Genomic DNA, 12,510 nt, shown 5'->3' on the forward strand with positions numbered 1-12,510 from the left:
TTCCCTAATAGGTTGAATAGATATTATATAACATAAATGTGTATTATATAAAATCTCACATATCTCTGTGTAGAGCTGGCAAACGTGTCATGTCATTCTTATGTTCGTGTACAAAATCATACGAGTCGGAGAACCTTAACACTAACCCATGCCAGGTCAGGTCGGGTTCGTGTTCAGGTCGACTATTTTCGGGTCAGGTACCCCCAACCCAAATCTAATCCATTTAACTTTTGGGGTTGACAATCCCAACCTGAACGTGATATTTTCGTGTCCGGGTCAACCCAAAATTAACCTTATTTGACCTTTTTTGTATTAAATCAGGTTGCTTTATACGGAAAGTAGTCTGAAACTGACCTGATTTTAGTCAACTTTCCTCAAGCATGGAAAGTATATCAACAATACGTCATCCGGTAGCCTGGATTCCTTCAAGCATATGAATGTATGTTTGTTTGTGAGCAATTTGAGACTAAGTTTGCATGATTTGGTGAAGAAATGAGCAAATCACTATTTTTTTGTACTACTTTGCGTGAAATGGTGTTCTTAGTGTTCTTGTTGTTTCTTTGAACTTGAAATGGTGACATAATTGTTGTAGATCTTGTAAACATGCTATGATATAGATTATATGAATATATGATCTTGTAAATGGTATACATTATATCAACAAAACAACAATATAAATTAATAACAATATAAAGTGTATTAAACTTGTAATTTAATATTACAACAACAAAAATCTAAAAGCAAAACAATATGTACAATCACGTGTAATTCGAAATTAGTAAAAACAACAAGCATTATCCAATGAAAGGGAGGAGCACTTGAAGTTTGAGCACTTGCAACTTGAAGCTTGATGTTCGTAAAGGAAAGGAAGACTAGGGATGTCAATGGGGCAGGTCTAGTAGGAGACCCGCCCCATCCCTGCCCCGATGGGGCGGGGATGGGTCTAAAATCCATACCCGCCATGGGTGATGAGGTGGAGGTGGATTTTAAGTAATACCCGCCCCATACCCGCCCCGCCTGACCCAACCCCATACCCGCGTTATACCCGACCCATGTAATATAATAACATACTTCATAAAACATTATACAACAAAAAAATGGTAATGACTTGTGACTTGATTAATGAAGTCTCTAGACACTAGACTTCTAGAAGAGAAAAAAAAACCCTACTCATTCAGTCATTCTCATTCTCAACCCTAGCCAACAATATCACACTACTCTCTCCTCTTTCCTCTCTCCTCTCTCCTCTCAAGCTCTAATCAATCGGACAATCACCACCTCCGAGTCTCGCCGCTGAGTTGTGCGCCGATCAACGCTCCGATCGAAACTCCGATCTACACCTCTTCCTATATATTCGGTACTATCTCAGTCTCTCTTACTCGTTTTTTTATTTACATTATTTTCCCCAATTATTTTTTCCCATTGATGAAAAATAATTTGACAAATCAACTAAGAAATTAAGTAGCCTTTCAGATTTTGGATGCTTAAAACTCCAAGTTTGATTTTGTATGAGTTCATTTGATTTGCGTCTGTCCTAGAAATTGATTAGCCATATTTCTGTCCTAGTTTTTAATTAATCTAATTCTGAATGTTTAATTTGACTCTCATTCGTTTGATACTTTGAATTGCTTGGTCTTAGATTTATGATGAGTTACTGCAAATTTTAGTTTATAGGCTATACTTGTTGCTAATTTGCTACAATGTAATTACTTGTATTTTTGAGTTGCATGATATTAATATTAGTTTAGAAAATGTTTTGATAATTTCATTTAATTTGAAGTTCTGGATAGAGGGTATACTTTTATTTTTATTACCCTTTTTTGGTCTCTTTGGTTGTGGGTGGTTATTAATCTTATTTAATTATTATTATTATTTTTAATTAACTCACATTGAATTTGCAGATTGTGGAGAATACAAGGATGATGAATATCAAAGGAGGACCTTCCACCGGGGTCATCTGGGGCCCGACCCTTGGTAAATTATTGTAATTAATTAGTTAATAAACTTAAATAACCTTGTATTACTTATAAAATATTGGAATATAGTGACTTGTTTAAAGCGAGAGGCAAAAAAATCAAATCCCGACCCATTTAATATTTTTGGTCAAGATCCGCCACTGATGAATATGCTAAATTGGTGGGAGAATTAGAGGAAGAATTTCAAACAAGGGATATTGATTCCATTAAAGTGGAGTTTGCACTGAATAATTGAAGGCTTAGATTTCTTAATTCTTATTATGTATTTTAATATTTGTAGACTTGTAGTATTTTTAATATTTGGACTTTGGGCAATTTAGAGTTAAATTTATTGGTTTGGAGTGTATTATATTAGTTACTTTTTTTTTCTTAATTATGTTAAGTAAGTACTGCTATTTTTTTTTATTTGAGTTGTTAGCTATAGGCCTGTAGACTGTAATACAATTTTTTTTTTTTTTTGGGAATAGTTTTAAATTAGTTATTTGTGGTGGATTTAAGGTGGTGATTTGGCGGATACAGGGCGGGGATTACGTGGGGCTGAGACGGGGATGGATATCTATGTGGGGATGGGGCAGCGGTGGTTTTAGTGTTGGACCTGCCAGGGCGAGGATGGGGATAATTTTCAGACCCGTCGTAGGGATGGGGATGGAAATGTGAGATGGGAATGGAGGTGGGGATGGGGATGGGAATACCAAAACCCGTACCGCCCCATTGACATCCCTAAGGAAGACGTGGAGGAGGAGCATGCACTTGCATCTTGTTAAAGATTTAGGAATTGATTTCTTGAGAGTTGAAGAGAGAGAAAATTGATTTTGACAATTGATTTACCTTAGGAGATTGAACTTTGAAGCTCTTAAAGAGAGAAAATGAGAGAAAGAGGATATGGAGCAGCGACTACATCTAATAAAAGTGATCCTTATGGTTTTACTTTTTATAAGGAACATGATTTTTGGCTTGGGCTGGTTACTTTGTTTAGAGTTTTTTAAAATGTTTAATCCTGATTTGTTTTCGGATTATTCAGGTCAGGTTCGAGTAAATCCGACCTGATTTCAACCCAATAATTTTTTCGGGTCATATAGGTCATTTTCGGGTTGGAATTTTCAATCTTAACTTAACCCATTTAATTTTCAGGTCAAGTTCGTGTCGACCCATTTAAGTTTTCGATTCAAAAATCTCAATTATAACTCGCTATATTCAGGTCGGGTATGTGTCGAATTATCGGGTCGGGTCAGCTTTTGCCACCCCTAGTGTTGTGTTGAGTTGTTGACCCATACAGTTTAACTATTCGTGTCAAAGAGGTATTAACACTAACCCTCCTTTTTTCGTGTCTTGTTCATGTCGGTTATCGTATTTTAAGTAAAAACGTTAGCCTCACTAAAAAAATTATCATAAATTATTGGTCATTTTTCTTAAGAGGGATGATTCGTGTTAATTTTGTATTGAAATTCTCAGCACTAACGACCGGCCCAACCTGGTTAATTAGACGTGTCGTATCGTGTTGACTCGTTTAATTAAATTTGTCGTAAACCCCTTACACTAATTCAGGCCAATATTCTGAGCTCCGGATTGTGTTGTATCGTGTTGATTCCTGATTTGAGCTCGATACATTTGATGGAGTAATCCATAGTAAAAGTTATTAAGTAGGCATGCTCACTAGTAGAAAAACGTTCATTTGTTTTGCCTTATTTGCGTCATTCATAGAAATAAATGAATCGGATGATATATTTTGGCTTCATCCTAAGTGTATGGGGGGTATGTGGAACGGGCTGACATCTTTTATAAATATGGATATGAACCCAGTATAGCTGACAAAATGGCTGATATGTCTTATAAAGCAGACATATCGGCCTGTCGGTATTTGGCACGTGGCAATAATAGCTTGAGACTTGGCAGGAAAAGCTTTGCATGCTTTGTAGCCACCTGTCTTAGGATTTATTATAAATAGTAGGTTAAACCTCATTAATGGTAAGCATTTATTACTATCTCTCTCTCTCTCTATATATATATATATCTCTTTCTCTCTAATTTCTCTTTCTTAAACACTGTCTGACTTTGTCATCGGAGTGGTTATCCCTGGATCACCCCAGGGTTAGCTAATCCTTTCTCTTTGTGTAGGTTCTCTTCTGACCGATAGGAGCTTAACGGGTTGCATACTCGAGCTTTGAACTTTTGAACCGGGTTGTCGGATCCTTGCAGGAACAATTGGCGCTAGAAGGAGGGGAGCTGCATACATAATTGCTTCTATCGCCTAAGAACCTCACATCCTTAATTAAAAAAAAATGCCTGAGAACCAGAGCACGTCGATAGCCGAGAAGGTGGTTAATCGGACAGTCAGAGTGGAGACTGGGGTGCTGAATCCGGAAATTGAGATCGAAGATGAAACTCATACTTTAGAAGGCAACCAGTTTCATATGTCGTTAACCCCGGAAGGTCAAGGTGAGGGGGATCAATGTCCAATGGCTGAGTTCACGCCAGAAGAACTAGAAACAGCAGCAAGGGTAATGAGTGCCATGAGTAAGAAAAGGAAAGAAATCAAGGCAACCCAAGATGGGGAAGGGGTGCCAATTACCAGTCATGGTAACCAGTCTAACCGGGCTAGAGGTTCGCAAAGGCGTCGACATGATAGGTCGCCGATAAGATCACAACCAACTCGATGGGAGTCAGAAGCTCAGTCTACAGGTCCTGTTGTAAGCATAGAAAATCAGCAGCAAGGGGCAGTGCGAACGATAGTCCAGTTGAGGGCATCACCGTTCGCACAAGGGATCTTAGATCAGCCTATGGATAAGATAAAGATGCCAACATGTCGGTATGATGGAAGAGGGGACCCAAGCCGATATATAACCTCCTATGAGGGGCATATGATCCTGTATACCAACTCAGACGCTGTATGGTGCAAAGTCTTTCCAACCACTTTGACCGGGCAGCAGCGGATTGGTTTAACAACCTAGGTAATGGAACCATAGACAACTTTGAGAAGCTGACAGAGATGTTTGTTGGGTAGTATATCAGCAACAGTGTAAGGCAAAGAACTTCGGGGGAATTGATGGCAGTAGAGCAACGACCAGATGAATCTTTGAGGGATTTCATCAGGCGGTTTAACAATGAGGCGAACACAATTCCAAAATTGCAACAAGAAATCGCTGTAATTGCTCTAATGAATGGCTTGAATGATTCTGAGTTCAAGAGTTATCTCACAAGAAGAATTTTCCCACGTTAGAAGCCGCTTTCAACAAAGCGCATGATTACATCAAAAGTGAAAAGTTGATGAAGATAAGCAACAAAAATGTGTCAGCTGAAGGTGCAGCCTCTGGAAGTGAAAGGCCGAGAGCTCCGGCCCCGGGAAGAGGAGGAAATCGGCAGGAAACTAGGGCAACCAGGCCGCCAATGCGATATAGTTCGTATACACCCCTTAATACACCAAGGGCGGAAATCTATTCAGTGAACCAGAATAGGGAAGGATGGGTGAGACCGATTCCAATGAAAGCAAAGCCGAGGGATGCCAAGAAAAATTGCATGTTTAACAGGGACGTGGGTCATTATACTGAAAAGTGTACACAGTTGAAGGATAATATAGAAGAGTTGATAAGAAAGGGTCATTTGACTCAGTATCGGTTAAATGCAGGTGGGAGCCAGCCACCACCTCGGCAAATTGAAAGACAACAACTTGAGGTAAGGCCGGAAAGGCCGCAAAGTGGGGTGGTCCGACAGGGAGGTGGAGGAATGCCACCATTGTCAACAGGAAGAGGAATTGATATGATAACCGGAGAGCCGGTACATGGAGGAACAGTTAGTGGAGCAAAGAAACACTTATTAGAGCACCGCCATTTAATCAATGCCCTGGATACCAATAGTAGCCCCAGGCCAACTTTAATTCCCGATGTTATATTCACTGAAGAGGATACAAGGGGAATAGTCTTCCCACATGACGACCCGCTGGTGTTGATAACCAAGATCAATGGAGATGACATCAAAAGAGTTCTAGTAGATGGAGGAAGTTCGGCAAATGTTCTATTTATGAAGGCCTTTAATGAGATGATTATAGGAAGGTAATACCTGACACAGGTATCGTATCCAGTCATCGGGTTTAATGGGTCATCAGTGAGACCGGAGGGGAGCATAGTTTTGCCGGTACGGCTGGGTGATGGACCAACTACGAGAGATATGATGGCAGAGTTTTTAGTAGTCAATGTTCCATCGGCTTATAACGCGATTATTAGAAGGCCGATAATTCATGATATCCAAGCTGTTATATCGACGTATCATTTGACGATAGCTTATGTGTCAAATTTGGGGGCTGTGGAGAAAGTTCATGGAGGGCAAGTGATGGCGAAATCTTGTTATGTAACAGCTTTGAAGAATCCAGTTGGGGATGGTTCAGTGCCGAGTAACCCTAAAAAGGAACTGGAGCCAACGGTGCGTGACTTGTCTATGAGTAATTTTGATACAAGACCAGAAGCAGCTCCAAGGCCGTTGCCAGGAGGAGAAACGGTGCAGGTTAAGTTGCTGCCGGGTGACTCCAGCCGAACGGTTAGAGTTGGAGCGGATATGGATGTTGACATGAGATGCAATTTGATAAGTTTATTGCGCGAGAATACTGATGTCTTTGCCTTCTCAGCGAGTGAAATGTCAGGGATTCACCCAAGGGTAATGGAATATAAATTAAATGTCAGTAGGGGATTCAGGCCAGTAAGACAGAAAAAGCGAAACTTCTCTACTGAGAAGATAGAAGCTATACAAGCGGAAGTCAATAAACTCTTAGCGGCGGTTTTTATTGAGCCATGCATGTATCTAGAGTGGTTGGCAAATGTTGTTATGGTAAAAAAGCCGACAGGGAAGTGGCAGATGTGTGTCGAATTTACTGATTTAAACAGGGCTTTTCCCAAGGACTGTTATCCGTTTCCTCGGATAGATAGACTGGTGGATTCCACTTCCGGCCATGAAATGCTTAGCTTTATAGATGTGTTTTCAGGGTACCACCAAGTCAGTCTTCACAAAGCCGACAGGGCTAAAACGACCTTCATAACGGATGCTGGGGTATATTGTTATAAGGCAATGCCATTTGGGTTGAAGAATGCCGGGGCGACCTATCAGAAATTGGTTGATAAGATTTTTGAAAGACAGAAGGGACGAAATGTGGAGGTATATGTGGATGATACGATTGTTAAAAGCAAGAAAAAGAGGGATCACATAGCAGACTTGAGGAAAACATTTGAGACCTTACGGAAGTATCAGATGAAGTTGAATCCAGAAAAGTGTGTGTTTGGGGTCCGATCAGGGAAGTTTTTAGGCTTTATGGTTAGTGAGCGGGGAATAGATGCAAATCCTGATAAGGTGAACGCGGTACTTGAGATGAAACAGCCAAAGACTATCCGAGATATACAAAGGCTGACTGGCAGAATGGCAGGATTGACTCGTTTCATCAGCAAGTCAGTCGATAAGGCACTTCCCTTTTTTGTGGTCTTACGGAAGAACAAGGAGTTTGAATGAGGAAAAGAACAGCGGGATGCATTAGAGGTAGTAAGGAATCATTTAAGATCTCTCCTAACGGTTGCAAGACCGGAAAGAGGAGAGCAGCTGTAGTTATATATCTCAGCATCTCCAAAGACAATAGTTGCGGTGTTAGTAGTGGAAAGGAAAAAACAACAAATGTCGATATATTTTGTTAGTCATGTCCTGAATGCAGCAGAGCGCAGATATCCAATAATTGAGAAGATGGCATTGGTAGTGGTGATAGCGGCAAGAAAGTTAAGACCATACTTTGACGCGCATCCAATAGATGTTCTGACAAATTATCTGTTGGAAAAGCCTTTGCACAAGATGGATACGTCAGGACGGTTGTTGAAGTGGGCGGTGGAGTTGTCGGAATATGAGATACACTATAAGCCCAGGGTATCAATAAAGGCACAAGCCTTATCTGACTTCAGAGTAGAGGCTTCATGTACAGATGAAGAGGAGGAAATAGGCACCTGGCAGGTTTCAGTAGTTTGTAATTTGATGTCTAAAGTTTAATAAAGGTTTTCCTTTTTATTTTGAATGATCAAGTACGTATTTGACATATGAAGTATTTATTATTGTCAATTTATAACGTCACAGGTCTCTGTGGATGGATCCGCAACATCAATAGGATCAGGGGCAGGAATAGTTGTAACGACCCCAGATGGACAGGTCTTTGAATATGCAATTAATTTAAATTCAAGGCAACCAAAAATGAAGCTGAGTACGAAGCAGCAGTGGCTGGAATTCAGTTATCCATTGCGGCTGAGGCAAAACGGTTAATTCTGACAACTGATTCCCAACTCGTGTCAAGTCAGTACAATGGAGAATATAAGACACAAGAGTCAACAATGATCAAATACCTAGAAAAGATGAATCAACTAACGGCACAACTGCAGTACTTTGAAATAAATCTTGTACCGAGAGCCCAGAACGTGCAGGCTGATGCTTTGGCAAGATTGGCTACTTCAAGTTTCAATAACTTGGAAAGAACCCTGATGGTTGAATTTTTGAGTCAGAAGAGTATAAATGAAGTATCAGAACAAGTACTTTGTGTCAATAGCGCCACCCAATGGTATGATAACATATTGGCATTTCTCATACATGGGGTGTTGCCAGTAGATAAGGGAGAATCACGAAAGTTACTAAAGGACAATGTGTGGTTCATTATGCATCAAGGGCAGTTGTATAAAAGAATCTTTTCATTACCGTTGATGAGATGTATAAGTGATCTTGAATCGAAAAGGTTAATTGAAGATATACATGAAGGTACATGCAGCAACCACCTCAGGCCGAGAGTTCTATCAAGAGAAGCAATGAGGAGAGGCTATTACTGGCAGACTATGAATGAAGATGCGGTCCGATATCTGAGAACATGTGAAAAGTGCCAGAAGTTTGCGCCAGCTATCAATCTACCGCCAAACGATTTAACACCAATACTGAATCCGGTTCCTTTTGCGCAATGGGGAATGAATATAGTAGGACCGTTTCTATCAGCAACAGGAGGTAGGAAGTTTTTATTGGTGGCTATTGATTATTTCACAAAGGGGATAGAGGCTGAGCCGGTAGCGAAAATAACAGCGGCGGAGGTTAAAAAATACATTTGGAAAAATATATTCGCAAGGTTCGGGTTGCCGATGGCCATGGTTTTCGACCATGGATCTCAGTTTGATTGTAAGCCGGTGAAAGAGCTTTTGTCAATGTACAAAGTAAAATTTTCTTATGCGGCGGTATGCCATCCGCAATCGAATGGGCAAGCGGAAGCAGCGAATAAGCAAATCATAACGGCAATTAAAAAGAAGATAGAAGATGCAAAATGATTATGGGCTGACTTGGTACCAGAAATATTTTGGGCAAATAGAACAATGGCTAAAGAGGCAACGGGTGAATCGCCTTTCACGTTGGTTTTTGGAACAAAGGCAATAGTGCTGGTAGAAGTAGGATTGCCAACATTTAGAATCCAACACTATTGTGAGGAACAAAATAATCTTCTATTACGACAACAATTGGATTTCCTACCAGAAGTGCGGGAAAAGGCAGCAGTTAAATCGGATGCTTATAAGAATAGAATGTCAAGGGCTTATAATAAGCGCGTCAATCATCGACCTCTTACTGTTGGAGTTCTTGTATTACGAAGAACAGCCGCGACAGGAAAAGGGAATGAAGATGGGAAGTTAACGGCAAACTGGGAAGGACCATACCGTATTAGAGATATGGAAATACAGGGTTTATATTTCCTAGAAACAATGGATGGAAAACCGTTAAAAAATGTTTGGAACACAGCTGTGTTAAAAAAATATTTTGCATAGTATATTGTAAGTAGAAAAATAAGCAGTGCTATGTATTCTGAGAAGCATCAGCAATAAATACAAACAATTTTGAAGAAAAATTGTCATTTTATAGGCATCCTCTACTTAACATACCACCGTTATGTAGGATGGACAACTAAAAACCACTTTCGTGAAGTCAATGCGCTTATAACCTGATCAGTTATAAACATTGGCTCACGAGGTTGTTGGTTCAACGTATAATACCGGTAAAATCGACTCAAGTATATGCTAAAATGAGGCATAACTTTGAGTGTGATCACCGAGAGGATGCTTAACTGGCTACGACTATAGCGCAGTGAGTGATCAAGGTTGTACAATGAACCAACAAACAGTGTATATAATTGTTTCTCAACCATATACACTGTGGGGGCAGAATAGTAAATATACGTATATGTGCTTAAGTTTATGTTTGAATTATTTTTAACATAAATTTTTAAAAATTTTCCAACGGCGTATTCTGGTAAAATTGCCGATAATGATAAAATCAAGTTGTCGCGAAAGATGATATTACGACTAAAGTAATAGTTGAAAGCTAAATATTGCGATTGAAGTAATGGTTGAAAACTAGAAAAGCTGACAGTTGGTAAACAAAAAAGAGGATGCCGCAGGTATAAAATATATGGTGAATTAAGAACATCTAGATTAAGAACGTCTAGTAATGAAAATTTTGAGAATAGATACGATATGTTCAAACAGATACGATATGTTCACAACAGTTAGAGATAACAATCGACAAGCATCACCACAAAAAAGGGCATATGCCGATACAACAGCATTGTAGATAAAAATTCAAACAAAAACAAATAATTACATGTTTAAAGTTAAAGCTGATAAGGCCCGACTACGCAAGACCCACAAGAGGATGTCGGTGATGACTGCCCGCCCCTTTAAGCTTGTGTATTTTCAGGAGCTGGGAAGTTTAAGATGCTAGGATTTGAAACGCCTTCATCATCATCTGGAACCAGGTTGAAAAGGTCTTCATCTGCAAACTTTTGTTCCTCGAAACCAGAAGGAATCTTGTAAGCTTCTTCATTAAAAGCCTTTTCAACAGCGACCCAGTCCTCTTTCTTCCAGCCAGTAGCGTGAGCAATGCATCTTTGAGAAGCAGCCCATCCCCCATCAAAATGGTTCTGAAGCCGTGTGCAGAACTCCTGAGATGTTAGAAAACGGTTAACTGCCCATTGCTGGATTCCAGGCTTATCCGCCTCCAACTTCTGAACTTTTTCTTCAAGATCACGGATGGAAACCTTGGCAGCATTAAGATCCTTCTCAAGGGTAGGAAGGCGGATGATAGCCTTGTTTTTCTCAGCAACTTGGGTCTTCAATTGTTAAACTTCCAATTCAAGACCCTCAACCTTAGAGGCTTTATCCCTGAGAGATGACATCTCAAGATCGTCCCTCTCTTTGGCTTCCTTTAAATTCTGCAGAGCCTTATCAGCATTATCTTAGGCCATTTGAAGTGCGTTTTGATTAGCAGAGGCTTGATGATGCTGTTCTTAGTAATAGCGGTACATCTCAACAAGCTCAGTGCCAGACATAACGACCTATGTAATAATAAAGATAAATAAGTCAGTAATGAAAACAGAAAAATGAAAACACTAAAATATAATGAAGATTACGGTTATATAAAAGCTATATTAGTGAGTAAATGGTGAGAACCTTCATCATGTTGTGCATGTGCATAGCAGCCAAGGGGCCGATGACACCAGCAGGCCTATCCATTGGGAGGGTCAAGTTGCTCAGAAGTCGATAACCAAGAGTCCCGCCTAGCATTGGGTCATCAGTGATCATCGAATCGTTCCGACATGCGTCAATGACAAGTTGCCATCGATCCCCAAAGTGGCCGTAAAGGACAGAAAATCCTCCAAGAACAACCTCTGGTATCCTCTCATTGGGGCGCTCGATCCACTGGTTGGATTGATAAATGAGACCGGGAGCGCTTGTGTCGGAACCGCCGACAGCGGTGGTAACGGTATGGGCTGTTGGCTGGTTGGATATATTAGGCTGAGTTGGGGTGGGAGATTCTGTGTTGGTAAGATCTTCAACATCCACTCCGTCGATCACCTTCTTGACAATTGGTTCAGAGCTTTGGACAACTGTTTTCACTTGAACCCTTGGAGAAGGAGGATTTTCCTTGTTCTCGGCTTGATTCTTCTTAGCACGGTCATCAGGTTGCCGAGTAGTACCAGTCCTGACAGCGCCACCCCGCCGATTAGCAAGAGAAGCCAGCTTCCTCTTTTTGGTATTGTCATCGGCCATATTCTCAGCTCTTCTCTTGGCACTGACGGTTGGAGCGCGACTACAATGTGTAACAAGGGTGTCATACAAAGGCTTGGTAGCTTTAGGGAAGCGCTTGATAACCTTCTTACCGTCAGCCGAGAGACCAAGCAATTTATTATCCAATTTGTCAACACCTGAAGGCACAATATACCTAGTATCAAAATCTCATTGCATGCAAAAGACTGAACAGGAAAACAACACAGTAAAAAGAGTTAATTTTATTAAAAAAATTAGTGAATGAGTTAATACCATAACGGTCGGTCCAACAAAGACCAACGTGAGATAAAGGGGCGTTTCCGAGAATGTATCCTGCATTCGGCACCCACACCTTAGGGGTAAGACGAACTCGACCGTCACCATTATCAGATTCGATAATGTCAAAATGATTGACAGCCCTACACTCATGTTTGCCAAGATTTCACTCGGGAATA

At 40.5% G+C, this 12,510-nt stretch overlaps 1 protein-coding gene across 1 annotated transcript; it reads left to right on the plus strand.

Annotated features, from left to right (window-relative positions):
• Positions 1-7,622: 7,622 nt before the first annotated feature.
• On the plus strand, positions 7,623-9,289 carry LOC110715445. The gene is made up of 2 exons (XM_021894026.1): positions 7,623-7,949; positions 8,174-9,289. Exons 1-2 carry the CDS (start codon positions 7,623-7,625, stop codon positions 9,287-9,289), a joined length of 1,443 nt encoding a protein of 480 aa, XP_021749718.1.
• The last annotated feature ends 3,221 nt before the right edge of the window (positions 9,290-12,510 follow it).

This window comes from Chenopodium quinoa, unplaced genomic scaffold (assembly GCF_001683475.1).
Source record: "Chenopodium quinoa cultivar QQ74 unplaced genomic scaffold, ASM168347v1, whole genome shotgun sequence".
Lineage (NCBI taxonomy): Eukaryota > Viridiplantae > Streptophyta > Magnoliopsida > Caryophyllales > Amaranthaceae > Chenopodium > Chenopodium quinoa.

Bases quoted from the DNA above. Each gene is read 5' to 3' on its own strand.
- LOC110715445 (XM_021894026.1), top strand. From the start codon at position 7,623: ATGTCGATATATTTTGTTAGTCATGTCCTGAATGCAGCAGAGCGCAGA. The intron at 7,950-8,173 runs GTTTCAGTAGTT...TTTAAATTCAAG, and splicing joins AGGAAATAGGCACCTGGCAG to GCAACCAAAAATGAAGCTGA.